The 17,681-nt window shown below is 43.0% G+C and overlaps 1 protein-coding gene across 4 annotated transcripts in view; it reads left to right on the forward strand.

Annotated features, from left to right (window-relative positions):
- Positions 1-17,681, forward strand: part of nr3c2 (nuclear receptor subfamily 3, group C, member 2) — a 438,927-nt gene that overhangs the window by 272,650 nt on the left and 148,596 nt on the right. For all 4 annotated transcript variants that reach the window (XM_068041172.1, XM_068041180.1, XM_068041201.1 and 1 more), the window contains one exon: positions 2,903-3,051. In XM_068041172.1, coding sequence (XP_067897273.1) covers positions 2,903-3,051 — 149 coding nt within the window. The remainder of the gene's footprint in view (positions 1-2,902; positions 3,052-17,681) is intronic.

Below are 17,681 nucleotides of genomic sequence, written 5' to 3' on the forward strand. Positions count from 1 at the left end.
TTACTGTGCTTCAAGCTAACTTGATTGTAGGTATTCTTGGTGTTCGTCAGGGCCCAGTGTTCTTCTTAAACCTTGTTCACGTAGGAGACTTTTCTCTCTTTGAGGTTCATGTGTTTTCATGAGATTCAGTTCCGTGGGAAAGAGATGGAGGCAGACAGAACTGGAACCCACGGCTTTCTGATTTCAAATTCTGTTTTTCCAATTTAATACTCCCCTAGTTGGTCAGCAGGTGGTGATGTAACCAACTGGTTTGACCAGGTCTCTTCTGTGTATTGGGGCAGGGACTTGTTCCTTTGTTTCAACACTGTCTGGTACTATGCAAATGTCTTTCCAGTCAGGGGCTTGCAATTTTAAGTTTTAATGTTCATGTGGCGAAATAATGTGTGCCTCAGTCTTGGCAGGTGGGGGGTTTGCCTGACAATCACCACGATCACCTTCACAGCCACTGGTGATGCGCCCTTGCCCTGCTGTGAGGTCGCAGTTGTGGCTGCAACAAGTGGCATATTTCTTACTGAAGCATAGACCATCTTAGATATTGTTCCTCGCTGAGGTTCAGTAAGAAAATTGCTCCTTGAATACCCTGGAGAAATATGGCCTCCTTTTGAGTGCTCTTCTCCCCCTCCTCCCCCTCCCCCATCCAGAAGCTTGTCCTACTCTGCATGACCTCTGTTCATTTTTTAAGTTGTGCTATATTCCAAGGGGAATGCCTATTAGTGCACCCATGTCTGGGAGAAACTGGTTTGCACAGAAGCCTTGAAGGCAGTAAAACTCATTCAGTATCTGCCACATCATTCCTTTTTTCAACTTTTGCAACTTTAAACAACAATAGAAAGCACCAAGCATTTGTAGAAATTAAACAACAGCCAAAAGAAATCACCCAGCAACTAACCTATAAGTAGGTGATGAACCCTTTAAATAGCATTGGTGAGGGGGTCCTTATGTTCAGCAATGCGAGGTCAAGAGAGGGCGTTAGCTAGAGTGTTGAGCTCCAAAATGGCACCGCTGGTGTCATATCTGTGTTGCACGCTGATTAACATCATATTCTGCCTGCTCTGCATACCTCCGGCTGATATGCAGTCCAGCGCGATTCACCCCACAAGTGTGCGCATGCACTGCAGAACCAATTTGGCAGCTCTAACTAAGGACATTCGTCGTGCCCAAAAAAATGGGTGTAAGTGATCCCAATTTCTCGCCTGATATGTAGAGCAATACATAGGTGGGAGATGTTTACAGTGTGACAACAATAGTGTGACTGATAGCTGAAAGTGTATTACACACAGGATAATGATTGGCAGGAGTGCTATAAAACAACAGCAATGTCAGGGAATTCAGATGATATCACAAAGCTCGATTATTTTATCAGTGTTATTTTTGAATCATGATATGAGTTGCATTCACGAAACATGCTTTGGCCTGCGTATAGGTTAGATGGTGGAGTTAGTGTAGTGATTTAATTCCATTTTGGGTCAGCTGTTTTTGATAGCATTGGGTGTTGTGGGAGACACCAATGGGCAGCAAGGTCTCCAGATAGTACTGAAGTGCCTGGGCACCAAGTGATTTGAGCTGCAGTGGTATGATATGCAGAAATAATAAAACAAAATCATAGGGTTCAAACAACAGAAGCAATCATCTTAGCACCTTACCTAAGCTGTGTCGAATTTGCTCTGTGCCCATGCCAAGTGTTTGGTTTCTGCACCATTTGTACATCTGAGGAGAGGCCCCTTTTAAGGAATATTAAAAGACGCTGCGAATTGTGACAAAAGCCTGTAACTGTGGCAGAATACAGAATAATAGGTTGTGCAAGTTTTCAGTTTTATGACAAATACTAGGCTATTGCAACGTTATTTGCTGCAGTGTGATTTTCAGATATATAATTATCAGTTTATGTTTTGAAGTGAAATCTTATTAATCCCCATTATGTCAGTCTTAAAGTTTGGGACCAGCTGATCTCTCCACCTAAACTCTTAATATGGACTCCTACTGGTGGGGGAGTTGGTGTGGTGCAGTGCAGAGCGGGAGGTAGGGTGGGGGGGTGGGAGCGGGGAGCTATGCAATGGGAGTACAAATTCCTAAAGTTTACCCTCAGAGGCTAGGAATCCTGAGGCGAGTAACTCACCTCCTAACTCCCCAAAGCCTGTCCACCATCTACAAGGAACAAGTCAGGAGTGTGATGGAATACTCTCCACTTGCCTGGATGGGTGCAGCTCAAACAACACTCAAGAAGCTCGACACCATCCAGGACAAAGCAGCCCGCTTGATTGGCACCCCATCTACAAACATTCACTCCCTCCACCACCGACGCACATTGGCAGCAGTGTGTACCATTTACAAGATGCACTGCAGCAATGCACCAAGGCTCTTTAGACAGCATCTTCCAAACCCGCGACCTCTACCAACTAGAAGGACAAGGGCAGCAAATACATGGGAACACCACCACCTGCAAGTTCCCCTCCAAGTCACACACCATCCTGACTTGGAACTATATCGCCGTTCCTTCAATGTCGCTGGGTCAAAATCCTGGAACTCCCTTCCTAACAGCACTGTGGGTATACCTACCCCAAATGGACTGCAGCGGTTCAAGAAGGCAGTTCACCACCACCTTCTCAAGGGCAATTAGGGATGGGCAATAAATGCTGGCCTGGCCAGCGATGCCCACATCCCATGAATGAATTTTTAAAAAAGTGTCACGAAGCTAGTCTCTTCTGGATGATTTATTATCAGTAGTATGCAATATAATACTTAATGCATGCTGATGGAAGCTTCATGTGTCCTGAAATGGTATTGCTTGTTTTTGGACCAGGGTGAGCAAGTCCAGCGAGTAATAGCACTTCGATCTTTCAAACCTGCCAACAATAGAAGTATACTGCATCTTTCTAAAGTTGTAACATTTCCTGTTTTTCAGCTCCCCTATTAGACTGGATCGTAGCTGCTCATCAGTAACTTCAACACCTTCGAAGGTTTGCTTGGTCTGTGCGGACGAGGCATCGGGATGTCATTATGGTGTCCTTACCTGTGGCAGTTGTAAAGTTTTCTTCAAAAGAGCTGTAGAAGGTAATCATCTCTTTTCTATCCGTTTTTTCAGTTCACCAAACCAGCTGTGCCTCCAGTTTGCCCTGCATATCTAATTATTTACCAGTACTTGCTGAATAGTGCAATACTGAGCTTAATGCACAATCAGATAAATAGCATCCAGCCAGCTGTACAGAAAAGCACAGCTGTCCTCTGTGGGAAACATAAGGATTGGTTTTGCAAAGCAAAGACAGTTTGGTTTTAATCTTGTTTGATCTGATCGACTGTAGCATGTTCATGTGCCCACAGAAAGTAATCAGTTCCTTGTACAATGCATTGTATGTTGCACTGTTCTTTGGAAGCCATTTTACTCTGCAGCCATTGTGCTTTGCTCTGGTCAATGTGTTAGTGATATTGTTCACGTGATGGGAGGATTTCCTGTATCCACACTTGTAATGATCATTTTTTGGAGTTGTGTGAGCAGACGGTGCGGATGTTTACTGCCCGACTTGTATTAATGTCCAAATCAGGGAAAACAAGCTGTGCAAGCAGACTTGAACCCATGTGTAGGACTTTGCTCACTAGCATTCAACCTACCATAACATTTTTGAAGTTAGGAAGATGCTAAAATTGCGATTATTTCCATTCAATGTAAACTTTAATGTTAAAACCGATTTTGCAGACCACCTGAACTTTTTCTGAATTTGGCTTTGTGCCCGTTATGCTGATGCTATAAGGGAATCCCAAGAGCTTTCCCAAAAGGATGGCAGATCTTGGACGGCATTCCCACACCTTGTCTTGGCCAGCACCATCGGCAGATGCTTTTTGGGGGGGGTGGGAGGAGGTCATCTGCCCATCAACCCTTTCTAGTGTGGTACCAAGAAACCTATAAAAGGATAAAAAAAAGAAAAAGCAAGCTGTAAGCTTCAGATGAACTCTATATTTTCTTCTTGATCAGGTTGTTGTTACAGATAGATACAAGTCTTTAGTTAATTATGAAATGGTAAAGTACAGTTGTGTCTATATTAGACTCTGCAGTTCAAAAACATTTTTTGTTGATTTAGTGGTAATTTTACTCCTTTGAAATCACTTGTACTGTGTTACATGTTTCACAAAAGGAGCTGGTACATAGACTGTATGTGCTTTGGGTACTTATAGTATAATTCTACTGTATTTATAGAATGGCATTTGTTGGCTGAATTGTGTTGCGTACTTGGCAGGTCTCCAAGTGGCCTAAGATGAAACTTGCCTTCGTAATGTGGTTATGTGAGTTCTGCATCTGATTCTAATGGTGCCCACGAATCAAAAGCACCACTAGCTCAAGACACAGGCAGCAACTGCTTTTACCAGATCATTTTTATAGACATAAAATTTCCCTTCATTTTGTCTGTCGTGTTGCTGCACAGATGTATATCAGAACACATGGCTGTACTGTCGGTGCAGGCTTTTATGAAAGCTCATTTTATACCACAAAGAATGTTCAGTATTAGCTGTGTGGCCATGATATTTACATCAAGAGTCTGACTTCTAAACTAGGTCATTCTGTTCTTCATGCAGTTTAATCTAGACTGAATAACAATAACAGTTTTGGCTTCACTTTGGGAATCCTTGGACAGATTTAAAAATCAGGATCCAAATACAAATATAAGAAGTGTGTTATCTTTATTTTCCAGTTTGGAATCAGAAGTATCACAGACAGGATTAGCCTGATTTTCTCGACAGCAGCAAAACGTTGTTTGTGTCTCCCCTCATATGGGGCCGGGGGGTCAGTTAGCTCAGATGGCTAGACAGCTAGCATGAAATGCAGAAAGACACCAACAGCGCAGGTTCAATCTGTGTACCGGCTGTGGTAGTTCACGAAGGCCTGCCTCCTCACCCAGCCCCACGCTTGAGGAGTGATGACTCTCAAGCTATATATCACTAACTGTCTCTCTCTAATGGGGAGAGATGCCTATGGTCCTTTGGGATTATGGCTATAGTAAAACTTTGGGGCCATGTTATGGAAGAGAGGAGGAAGTGTAGTGATCTGTCCAATGCCTACTTGAAAACCTCCCATCTTCCACCCTTTGTGCTTTTGATTGTTTGTGCTCATTAAAATTACCAATTGCACAAGAATATGTCTTATGTTCACAAAACTTTTCTCCTTTATTTTTGAGACATTTTAATGAAGCTATGTGCAAGTTAAATTGGAATATGATTCCTACATATCTATCTGCAGCATGCTGCTAGAATATACATTACTGGTGCTTTAAGTTTTAATATTGTTGTATTGTTCATAACCTTTTAACCCTGTTACTTAGCCTTTTAAAATTGGTGTTTGCTTTTACTTCTCTGGTTACATGAGCTAATAACACCTAGGGCTGGATTTTGTTCTCAGCCTGCGTCAGGTTTCGTGGCTGGGGGGATGCCAGAGAATCGGAGCGGCAGCAGCCACCATGGACCCTGACGCCCAATTGGGCCCGGCAATCCCGGCGGCAGGGATCTCCATGGCGGCCCCTCCACCGCTCTGCGACGGAACCCTAGTTAGAATATTTAAAATACCTCTGTGCATACATTACTGTGTGATCCGCCGCGATCTTCCCATCCATTCCAGATCTTGAGAATGACGTGCAGCACTCACATGCCTTTGCTTTCCCATCCAGGAGAAGCTGGCACCACCAAGGAGGGGAAGGGGTCACCGCTGCATTTTGAGTATACATGGGGGGGTAAGGGGCCAACTCTGCCTTCAGTGTATACATGGGGTGGGGGGACTTCTGTTTGCAGGATGGCAGCCTTTTAAAAATAGCGCCAGCCCTGCTCACGAGTCAGCTGACGCCGTTAACGGCATCACCGAGGCCACCTTTGCCACGTGATTGGGGGTGGCAGCTGTCGTCAATATATAAAGTGGCCGCCTGCTGCATAATTGTGTTGGCGCGGCAGTGCGGGTCCCTTCGGGGACGGCTACCATGTTCTGCACCAGAACGGCAGCGGGACTACAAAGTCGAGCCCCGAGCTGTATCTTTCCGAAGCTTTGCTTAATCCCATGACTGAGCCTGCTCTGTCAGACCATCTGTTGGTTTCAAGTCATGTTTGGCTTACAATTTATTTTGGCTGTACATTGGGAAGGTCAAAGCCATTGATTTTGGTCCCCACCATAAAATCCGCATTCTTGCCGCTGATTCCATGCTCCTCCCTAGCCACTCACTCAGCCTGAACCAGTCCATCCGAAACTTTGGTGGTTTGTTCAACCCTGAGCCAAGCTTCAAATTCCACATCATATCTATTGCCAATCCACCTTGGCAATTGTGCCTGTCTCTACTCCTACATCATCCCCGCTGTCACTGATTCACATTTTTGTCATTTCTAGACTTGATTTCGCTAATGTCCTGCTCGCCAAACCCCCATCTTCTACCCTGCCTGTATCCTGTTTCACACTTAAGTCCCACTAACCCATCATCCACATCTTACTGACCTAATTTGGCTCCCTGTCCTGCAAAGCATCTTATTTAAAATCTTCATCCTGCTGTTCAAATCCCTTTATGTGGCCTCCCTCTGCCCTATCTCCACAAGTTCCTCTTATTTACTCTCCTACATTTTTCAGTCCTCCAACTCAGGCCTTTTGTATGCTCCCTATCGCCCTTTGCCCCTCAATTGATGACCTTTAGCCACCTCGGTCCTGCTCTCTGAATTCCCTCCCTAAACCCTTCTGCTATTCCACTTTTCTCTCCACCTTTGAAAACCTTCTTAAAACCCAATTTTTCGAACATGCTTCCAGTGCCCCTCCTTATTCCTGACTACATGGCATCCATTCCCTAATATTTTTTTCTCCTCACGACTGTGAATATTTTTGTACTTCAAATACACAAAATAAATGCAAGTTGTTGTTATTAGCCATGCTGTCGAAAAACTATAACCTAAAATTTTACTATCAGCAGTATTAGCAGAGACATGTTCAACACACCTGAATGGAACTACCTGAAATATACAGATTCAGAAACAGGCCCTTCATCACAATTAGTCTGTGCAGGTGTTTATATTCCACATGAGTCTCCTCCCATCCCATCTACTCCATCTAAGCTGTTTGCCTCGATTACTCCCTGTGGAAGTGAGTTCCACATTCTAACCACTCCCTGAGTAAAGAAATTTCTCCATATTTCCCTATTAGATTTATTAGTAACCGTCTTGTACTTATGGCCCCTTATTTTGGATTCTCCCAAAGGTGGAAACAGTCTCGCCACATCTACCCTGTCCAACCCATTCATAATTTTAAAGACCTCTATCAGGAGTCCTCTAAATCTTCTTATTTCAAAAGAAAAAATACCCAACCTATTTGATCTTTCCCAGTAGCTATAATCTCCCAATTCTGATACCAAGCTTGTTAATCTTTTTTGTACTTTTCTTCAGTGCTTCTAAACCCATTTCATATATTGGAGACCAGAAATATGTGCTGAACTCGAAGTGAAGCCTGATCAGTGTCCTTTGAAATTTTCACATAACTTCACTACTTTGAACACAACCTTTGATAAAACATGCCTCTATTTTTCAAGAACATCATTTGCACTTTGTAGTTCGGATTATTTGTATTGATCAACATTACAAACTGAGCAAAAATATGTCTTATATCTACAAAATTTGCCTCCTTTACTTTTGAGTCACTTTAATGAAGCTATGTGTCCGTTAAATTGGAATATGATAAGCTTATCCAAAAGCCAACAATTGAACAGAGCTACAATGAAAGCTTATTTTTCATTTAAGCATCCGCCACAAAACCTAGAAATTGGTTGATGCCCATAAAACCCATACCAAAGCATAGAAAATTGCAGGCGGCATGCACATGCACATTCTGTGCCAAAAGTGCACCGCCCGCCTTATAGATAGAGCAGAGAAAGAGGTTTCCAGGACCGTGCCTGAATAGGCAATAGTCCCCTTGCATATGCAAATAAGGGGCCTAAAACCAATTTGAGGCCCCGTTCATAAAATTGAATGCATCTGGCACTGGGCAGCTGGTCTAGATGTGGCCTAACCAGCATTCCTGAAAGGAACTGCTGGAGACTACCACCAAAAAGGTAAGTTTGTTAAGAAATACTTCACTCAAATTGGAGTAGGGAGAAGCAGAAGTGCTCCTCCCAGCATCACTGAGACTGTGCCGACTTCCCCTTAGCACCTTCCCAATTGCCCAATTGCCTCCCTCCCTCTCCAGAAATCCCCTACCCAGGACCTCGCCAAGAGCCACTGCCAGTGATGCACTGTCTCTAAATACGATGTCAATTCACCGGTGAGCTGTCTAGGGATACCCAGCATGCATCCACAGCTTGCTGGTCTCATTTAGTTGAGGTTTGAGATTCAATAATGGGTGTGCCTTGGGTTTATCCATTTTGTCATAGGGATGAGTTTATCAATCACGTAAATGCTATAATTGAAATTATAAACAGGTACTGCGGGACCATTTCCAAATTCCTGAAAAGCCCTAAGACCTCCATTAGTTCATTATTACCCAGCTTAAAAGCTTTTGTTCTTCTTTCCCCTCACATCACATCTTCAAGTACCATTGAATATGATACCAGACTAGTACCCCAGAGATTATGTGAATAATTTTGACTTTAGGCGATAGTATGAAAACCAGCACAGATTTGTCAAGAGGAAATCATGTTTAACAGACTTGCCTGAGTTTTTTGATAAGGTAACAGAGAGGGTTAATGAGGGTAATGCTGTTGATGTGGTGTACATGGACTTCCAAAAGGCATTTGATAAAGTGCCGCAGAACAGACTTGTGAGCAAAGCTCGAGCTCATGGAATAAAAGATACAGGAGCAACATGGATACAAAATTGGCTGAATGACAGGAAACAGAGAGTAGTGGTTAATGGTTGTTTTTCTGACCAGAGGAAGGTTTATAGTGGAGTTAGTGTTAAGACCCGTGCTCTTCCTGATAAGTATTAATGACCTAGACTTTGGTGTACAGGTCACAATTTCAAAGTTTGCAGATGATACAAAACTTGGAAACATGTGAACTGTGAGGAGGATAGTGTAGAACTTCAAAAGGACATAAAAACAAGAAATGCTGGAAATACTGAGCAGGTCTGGCAGCATCTGTGGAGAGAGAAGCAAAGTTAACGTTTCAGGTCAGTGACCCTTCTTCAGAACTGAAGAAGGTTCTGAAGAAGGGTCACTGACCTGAAACGTTAACTTTGCTTCACTCTGCACAGATGCTGCCAGACCTGCTGAGTATTTCCAGCATTTCTTGTTTTTATTTCAGATTTCCAGCATCCACAGTGTTTTGCTTTTATTCAAAAGGACATAGACAGGTTGGTGGAATGGGCGGACAAGTAGCAGATGAAATTTAATCCAGAGAAGTGTGAAGTGATTCATTTTGGTAGAAAGAATGTGGAAAGATAATATAAAATAAAGGGTGCAATTCTAAAAGGGGTGCAAGAGCAGAGGGCCTGGGAGTATATGTGCATAAATCATTCAAGGTGGCAGATCAAGTTGAGAGAGCAGTTAATGAAGCATAGAGCATCCCAGGCTTTATTAATAGGGGCATAGAGTACAAAAGCAAGGAAATTATGTTAAATTGGTATAAAACACTGATTCGGCCTCAACTGGAGTATTGCCTCCAGTTCTGGGCACCATGCTTAAGAAAGGATGCGAAGGCATCAGAGAAGGTGCAGAAAAGATTCATGAGAATGGTTCCAGGAATGAGGAGCTTCAGTCAGGTAGATAGATGGGAGAAGCTGGGTCTGTTTTCTTTGGAGAAGAGAAGGTTGAGAAGAGAATTAATAGAGGTATTCAAAATCATGAGGAGTCTGGACAGAATTGATCGGGAGAAACTGTTCCCATTGGTGAAAGGATCAAGAACCCCAGGGCACAGATTTAAGGTAATTGGCAAAAGAAGCAATGGCGACATGAGGAAAAACTTCCACGCAGCAAGTGGTTAGGATCTGGAATGCACTGCCTGAGAATGTGGTGAAAGCAGGTTTATTCGAGGCGTTCATGAGAGAATTGGATTATTATCTGAAAAGGAAGAATGTGCAGGGCTACAGGGAGAAGGTGGGGCTGTGGCACTAGCTGAATTGCTCCTTCAGAGAGCCAGCACAGACACAACAGGACGAATTGTCTCCTTCTGTGCTCTAACCATTCTTTGATACGATGATTCTGTAAAATATGCGATACCAGCTTGGCCACCCGCTAAACATTTCTCCAGATTTTTGATTCCATTGGCTTTAATCAGAAAGTAAGAGCATCTTTCCAAAAATATACTTTATTCACAAAATTTGTAAAAGTACATTACATAACAGTTCAAATTTGACATTTGCAATAGAGCTCAGTTTCTTTCAATATAGGACATGAGGTGCCTCACTACACTTGCCGTTACAGGTTATCTTTACTATGTGCATTTAAATTTCATGTCAAACATTCCCTGGTGTGTACAACCTTCGGGGTTTTACATGGTTTCCAGCCCCTCAGTATACTATGGCGGGAGAGCCTTACACAGTGGCTTTTCCCCATTGAGCCTTTGTGGTGGTTGCTCCAAGCTTTAGTGCGTCACTCAGCACGTAGCCCTGGACTTTCGAATGTGCCAGTCTGCAACACTCGATCATCAATAACTCTTTGCACTGGACGACCAGCAAATTTCAGGCAGACCAAAGAGTATCTTTCACCGAATTGATGGTCCTCCGGCAGCAGTTGATGTTTATCTCAATGTGCAGAGCATGCATATCATTTGAAGAATGAAAGGAAACTGTATGTTCCCTTCTTCTGTTCCTACTCTTCTGTTTCCAGTTCCTGTTCCCCAATCCTTACTGTGATTCTGTTTTAATTAATCAACAGATGCCCAGAGCTTTATATCTTGAGGCTAATTTTTCACCTAATTGATGATTTGTACAAAATTATGTGCAAGCATAATCAGGGAGCAATGTGAGTAGGAAAACAGTAATGGACTAATTTTCAGTGTTTAATGTTGCACTTGAGGATTGCTGCTGTCCAAAACCAAAGTCAGGAAATCTAGTGGAAAGTAAAGGAAAAACGTTTTTCTCAATTGTCTTGATTCATTAGAAGCACCACACCTGTGCCAGATGTGCTCCAGTTCTGTGACATAGGGTGAATAAATAGCACATTTCCTGGGGCATCCATAGCCTCGACAGTGCACTGGATCTCCCCTTTATTAGCCAATCAAGTTTGGCATTTCTCTGCATGAAATGGCCTGCAGGGCACCTGTGATATTGATATTTTCAGGCTGGCACACTGTCCTTCTGACTTGGGCTGTTGACCTTGACACCTGGAAATTAGCAGTACTGTGTCCCCTTAGTAATCAGATCAGTCAGTTCCTTGTTAACTAGAATTAGCTTTATAGAACTAAAATAATCATCAAGCTCTTGATGCAAATGAAGCAAGCTGCAGTGAATTGGCAGTCAGCACCAGCATACTCTCCAGTAATAATTCTTCTATTCACTCTGAGTTACAATTGAAAATTACATTGGTATGCTTTGTTGTCCAGATTCCCTGGCTTATAGCAGTATCTTACTGTCTCATAAATCCATTTCTACTTTGCTTCAGTGGCTTTGCCTGATAACATATTCTGAGCAGCTATAATTCTGTCTGAATTCCCTATCTACATTCACTTCCCTCGTTTTCAAATTTACGTTTTCAAGTTTTTTAACCCTTACTAAGTGTAAATAATTTGTATTAACATTATCAACCTGTCATAATTTTGAAAATTTCTGGTAAGTTACTTTGAAATCCCACTTTCAACGGAAATAAGCTCAACATTCTTAACATTACCTCACAATTTAGAGCCCAAAGATCTGATATCACCCTGATTGTCCCTGCTGCACCCTCTCATAGAAAGTAATATCCCTCTGACAGGAGGCTGACCAGTATTTTGCATAGGATGAGTCCAAGCTCCGGTCTTAAACAGTAACACTACTTTTTGTTCATGCTGCACTAATGCAACATGGAATCTCTTTCATATTTTTCAAATCAGGTAAATATTGAGCTAGATTTTTACACAATAACCTCAGATACCTGTTTCCCATTAAGTGTGTTAAATGAATTGACTATTCCATTCAACACATACTTCCTATTTTGATCCCTTGACCCATATTAAAGTATTTTATCTTTGTCTACATAGCCATTAACTGGTACAGTTTATTAAAAGATTGAAAGAAGGACTTGCTTTTATATAGCGCTTTCCATAGTCATCGGATGTCTCAAAGCACTTTACAGCCAATGAAGTACTTTTGAAGTGTAGTCACTGTTGTAGGAAATGCAGCAGCCAATTTCCATTACAACAAGCTCCCACAAACAGCAATATGATGATGACCAGATAATGAACAAAAAGTAAGGGTGTTAGTGTTAAAGACCGGAGCTTGGACTCATCCTATGCAAAATACTGGTCAGCCTCCTGTTAGAGGGATATTACTTTCTATGAGAGGGTGCAGCAGGGACAATCAGGGTGATATCAGGTCTTTGGGCTCTAAATTATGAGGTTTTTTGTGATATTGATTGATGGATAAATATTAGCCAGGATACCGGGGATAAGACCCCTGCTCTTCTTCAAATAGTGCCATGGAATCTTTTACATCCACCTCAGAGGGCAGGTGGGGCCTCAGTTTAATGTCTCATCCAAAAGACAGCACCTCTGACAGTACAGCACCCCCTCAGTTTCAGCCTTGCTTTTTGTGCTCAAATTCTGGAGTGGGACTTGAACCCAGAACCTTGTAATTTAGAGACAAAGTTACTACCAATGGAGCTGATCACCAATCATGGGTGATTGGAATTAGAGTTGACAATGTCTCGTGCTTCCTGCCTGTTTGCCGGCCTGCTTGCCGAACTTGCCTGCCCGCCTGTTTACTTGCCTGCTTGGGTGCAAAGATCACTTTGTTGCCTTGTTGCTGACTTGCTTTCTGGAATATTGCCCCCACATCTGCTATCTTCCCCATTCATTCACCCACCCAAAAGCTTTCCACCCACCTACCTACCCAACTGCTTTCCAGCCCAATTGCTCACCATACACTCAACCTAATTGTTTTCTGGCATACTTGATCACCTGCCCATCCCAAGTGCTGTTCAGCAAGCCTGCCTATTCAACCTCACACTCCAACTTTTTCCCAGACTGTTTGCTGGAGTTCCTTTCAGGCTGCCTGAATGCATCCTGACCCACCATCATAGCTGTCTGCCTTGAGAGCTTCTCAACTCACCTACATGACTGAGTACTTCACACCTATTAAAGAGAAGGAGAGTTGGAGAAGGTACGTGAAAAAGAGCCCGAAGTAAAAGGGGAAATGAAAGAGCAAGAGGCGAGGAGCCAAGTAAGAAAGTGAGAAGTCATGGAGAGAATGAAAAATATTTGGAGAGTGGAAGAGGGAGAAAGGGAGGATATACATAAGTGGTATAGAAGTGAGTGATGGATGTGGAAGAGGAAGAGATCTAGAAATGGAGAAGGATCAAGAAAACAGAGGTGCGAAGAAACAGAGGATGAGAAACGAAAGTGACAGTGAGAGATACGGACAGAATTGGAGCAAAGGCAGAAAAAGAAACAAGTGAAAGAGAAAAAGGGAGAAATTAACTTTTTTCAGACTTACTTAGTTGTAGCCGTGGATGGAGGAGCACGAAGGGATTTATTTTTATTGCTGAACTGAATTAAATTACTTAGTGTTATTTATTATCAAGGATAGACATGTTGTTTGAGAAAACTCTGAGCAAAGATGAGCTTAAAAATACAAAACTAAATATTTTGTTCTATGGCTTTAGATTTTGCTCCAAGTAGATTTGGTGCTTACATGTTAATTGTGCTTACTGTCTTCTGGCACCTGGCTCCCTGACTAAAATATCTTAACAGTGCATTCATCTGTCCCTTCTCTGCAGAGGCTCTTGCCCAATGCTTATGTTTTTGACCATCAGCACTGACTCCATTGTGGCACCTCCATCATATTCCTAGCCAGCAGGCGTCTGATCCTTTCCAGGATCTGGCCACTTCACCACCTGGGTAATACTTAAGACCTGAGTCTATACTCAGGCTTGGCTCTACGTTCCGATTTTCCCTAAGTAGAAAGAGTGGGCTGGATTTTATATTGCGCGGAACATGGTGGCCATCCCCCATGGGATGCGCGCCAATGCAATTACGCGGCGGGCGGCCATTTTACATATTCACGACAGCTGACCCCCCCGCCCCCCCCAATCACATGGCAGGGGTGGCATTGGCGACGCTGTTCATGGCAGCACCGATGCAGAAGCAGGTGCTGGCACCATTTTTAAAAGGCTGCCAGCCCTGCAGACAGTTCAAAAAAGTGCATAGGTCAGCCCTTCCCCACCTCAGTGGTGCCAGCTTTCCCTGGACGGGAAAGTGAAGGCACGTGAGTGCCACTCATCGCGTTGAGGATCGGGAGGTGAAAGTAAGATTGCTGTGGTTTATATTTTAATTCATGCAAACGTGTTATTTAAATATGCTAAGTTGGGTCCTGTCGCAGAGTGGCAGAGTTGCCGCCACAGAGCTACCCCCCCACCAGGAAGATCGGGCCCGACAATCCCGCCGTTGGTTCCCGTGGCGGCTGCTGCCGCTCCAGTTTTCTGGCCGCCCCGCCCTAGCCACGGAACCCGACGTTGCGCTGGGAACAAAATCTAGCCCAGTATGTGGGTTCTCACCTTGATTCCAATTTAGTACAAGTCTGAAACACAGATTCCTCATAGTTTGGTGTTAATTAGAATTTAAATAGAAACTCACTCAGAAAGGACAAAAGGATGGATGGAGGTGGCAAATGGATATTTCAGACTGGTACAATGAGGGTGCTCTTCCAAGGTTAATAACTTTAAAAGGAGCTCGATGTAAATTTAGTTAAGAATGGGATTGAGGGTTAGAAGTATATATGGAGATTATTGAATTATGTATCATGGTAGAAATTGGTGGATCTCACTGTGTTGGTACTTTAGAGTTAATGGCCTAAGCTTTCTACATCCCCATCCATGCCCCTTGCTTAATTGGAATGCAGGTTGAAACTTCCACCTGCTTTGGAGATGCCCCCTGACAGTGGCTGTATTTTTTGGTTCCACCGTCATCAATGTATGGGTGGTGAGATCCCCAACCTCCACTAGGTAGTTGCACCGTTTGTGGGGAGTGGACATGTACTGCACTAGACAGTCTGCACACTGCTGTGATTTTTTTTTAAAAAGCGTAATATTTTACCTTTATTTGTGAAGCCTGTACACAGCTATGCTCTGAGAGAACGGAAAAGGGCCCTTTTTCTTCCTTTCTAGCTCAAAATCCCATCCACCGATATCTGATTGCTGGTTGTTAAGGCCTTGCAGGCCTGCTCCTGCATCACTGCTCCTGCAGTCCAATGGCAAGAAACACAGGAGGGGCCATAATTCCCTCATTGGCATATATTCACTATGCTCCTGCCACATATGGATGTATGCAATGATAGAGCAGTTTGTGCCTTCTGTATCGAAGGAAGGGGCTTAATGCGCTGAATAAGGCCTGGATTCATTTGTTGAGAGAGTAGAGGGAGATTTCCTGATAGTCTGGATGTGCTGCAGCTGACCTAGAAATGCTTGGTAAGGATATTAGATGAAAAAGTATGGAAAATGTTCCATTCTCCAGCATAAACAAAAAAAACGTTCAAGTAAAATATAAGTGTGGCTTTCAATATAAATTTTTACTCCAGATGATTTTCCCAGGGGTGCAATGGCCAGGCCTAGCTATCATTGGACTGAAAATAAATATTTAACTTTAAGGATTGCCATTTCTATTTTAGTAATCAGTGATGCATTAGGCTAAAAATATCTGTCAGTGATATTAGTCGACAAACACAATGCATTCATATGATCGCCCATCTATTTTGACAGAAGCATTAATCTGTTAAAAGATTCAGCAGTGTAATGTCATATGCTGACAGTAATTTCTGTTAACTATTTCAACCCTTAAAGAACTACTAACAAAACAGAAAATATGGACCATAACATTGCACTTACACAGCATCCTCAAAAACTGAGCTCGGTGTTCACGTTCATAGTTTAGTTTAGAGATACAGCACCGAAACAGGCCCTTCGGCCCACCGAGTCTGTGCCGACCATCAACCACCCATTTATATTAATCCTACACTGATCCCATATTCCTACCACAACCCCACCTGTCCCTATATTTCCCTACCACCTACCTATACTAGTGGCAATTTATAATGGCCAATTTACCTACTCACCTGCAAGTCTTTTTGGCTTGTGGGAGGAAACCGGAGCACCCGGAGAAAACCCACGCAGACACAGGGAGAACTTGCAAACTCCACACAGGCAGTACCCAGAATCGAACCCGGGTCGCTGGAGCTGTGAGGCTGCAGTGCTAACCACTGCGCCACTGTGCCGCCCATACAGCTTCATACAGCTTTTAAATTATCAGGGCATTAAATGTCCGAAGCAGGAATGCAACTGCTTTGCAGAATTTACCAAAAAAGGAGCGTCAACAAGTCAATATTTTTCTTTACCTGATTTATGATCTTGCAATTGTGCTCACTTTTTCTCGATGCTACTTGACTTACTGTTATGTTTTTGTCACACATTTTGTCAACATTTTTCCGTTAGAAATTCTACATTTATAATGTGATTTGCTGTCATGCAATAATTATACACCCCAGTAGCAGACGCACTTTGATGCCTCTGTCTCTAGTCACCGAGCTCTCATGCCAACGATGACCCTCTAGTGTCAGCCTTCTTCCTAACTACTAGATTCCCAGCTCCCTGGCGGCATCAATCCTGCTGCCCATTCGCATCCTGGGTCAAAGACTGGCCCAATGCTTCAGTCCCTGCTTCACCGAACACCATTTGTTGTGAGAAGCATTGAAACTCATGGAACAGTGTGAAATTGCTGCATTTATGTCATAGATACCCACGAAACTTGCCAGAAAATGTTACAGTTTGTCTATTCCAGAATAAGTATTTTTTTAACAGTGTGGTAATTACTGCCAAACAACCTTTCTGGCACTTAAAATTAACTTTTACTTGGGCAGTTGTAAAGAATGGCTGATACTGTTCATTAGCCACTGACTACAAAATCTGGGATATTATTTTAGGGCTGGCTGTAACGGTGGGAGTGGCCTGGCTCAGAGATGGAAATGCTACCACTAAGCCAAAGGCTCACTCTCATAATTCGAGTGACAGGCTGGAGAGGGACCAGGACAGCCAGCAGTATCAAGGTATATACAGTTTTGGCTGCAGAAGACTAAAACTTCACTGCACTATAGATTTTGTAGATTTATCTGCATGTTTAGGTGGTTAGAAATGGATCAGCCATAGATTCAGCTGAGGTCACCTTTTGCAGTCAGTTGTTGCAAAGAAATAACCAAGTAAATCATGACTTGCTCGCCTGGAAATCTGTTAGGTTTCTTTTCACTGATGGGATCTGTATCTTCAGGTAGGTGCAGTCTCTCATTTCTACCACTATGGAAAAGCCAACAATAATTCAAAACTTTTACCTTGAGGTCAACTATTTATCTACACATAGAGGAGTGGAAAGTACCCTTTCCTCCCATAATTTGTTATTCCTCCCCCCACCCCCCTCGTTAAACTGAGACCCCGTCTGCTCTCAAGTGGATGTAAAAGATCCGATGGCGCTATTTTGAAGAAGAGCAGGGGAGTTATCCTGGTGTCCTGACCAATATTTATCCCTCAATCAACATCACTTTAAATACAGATTATCTGGTCATTATCA

The sequence above is a fragment of the Heterodontus francisci genome, chromosome 1 (assembly GCF_036365525.1).
Source record: "Heterodontus francisci isolate sHetFra1 chromosome 1, sHetFra1.hap1, whole genome shotgun sequence".
Taxonomy (NCBI): Eukaryota; Metazoa; Chordata; class Chondrichthyes; order Heterodontiformes; family Heterodontidae; genus Heterodontus; species Heterodontus francisci.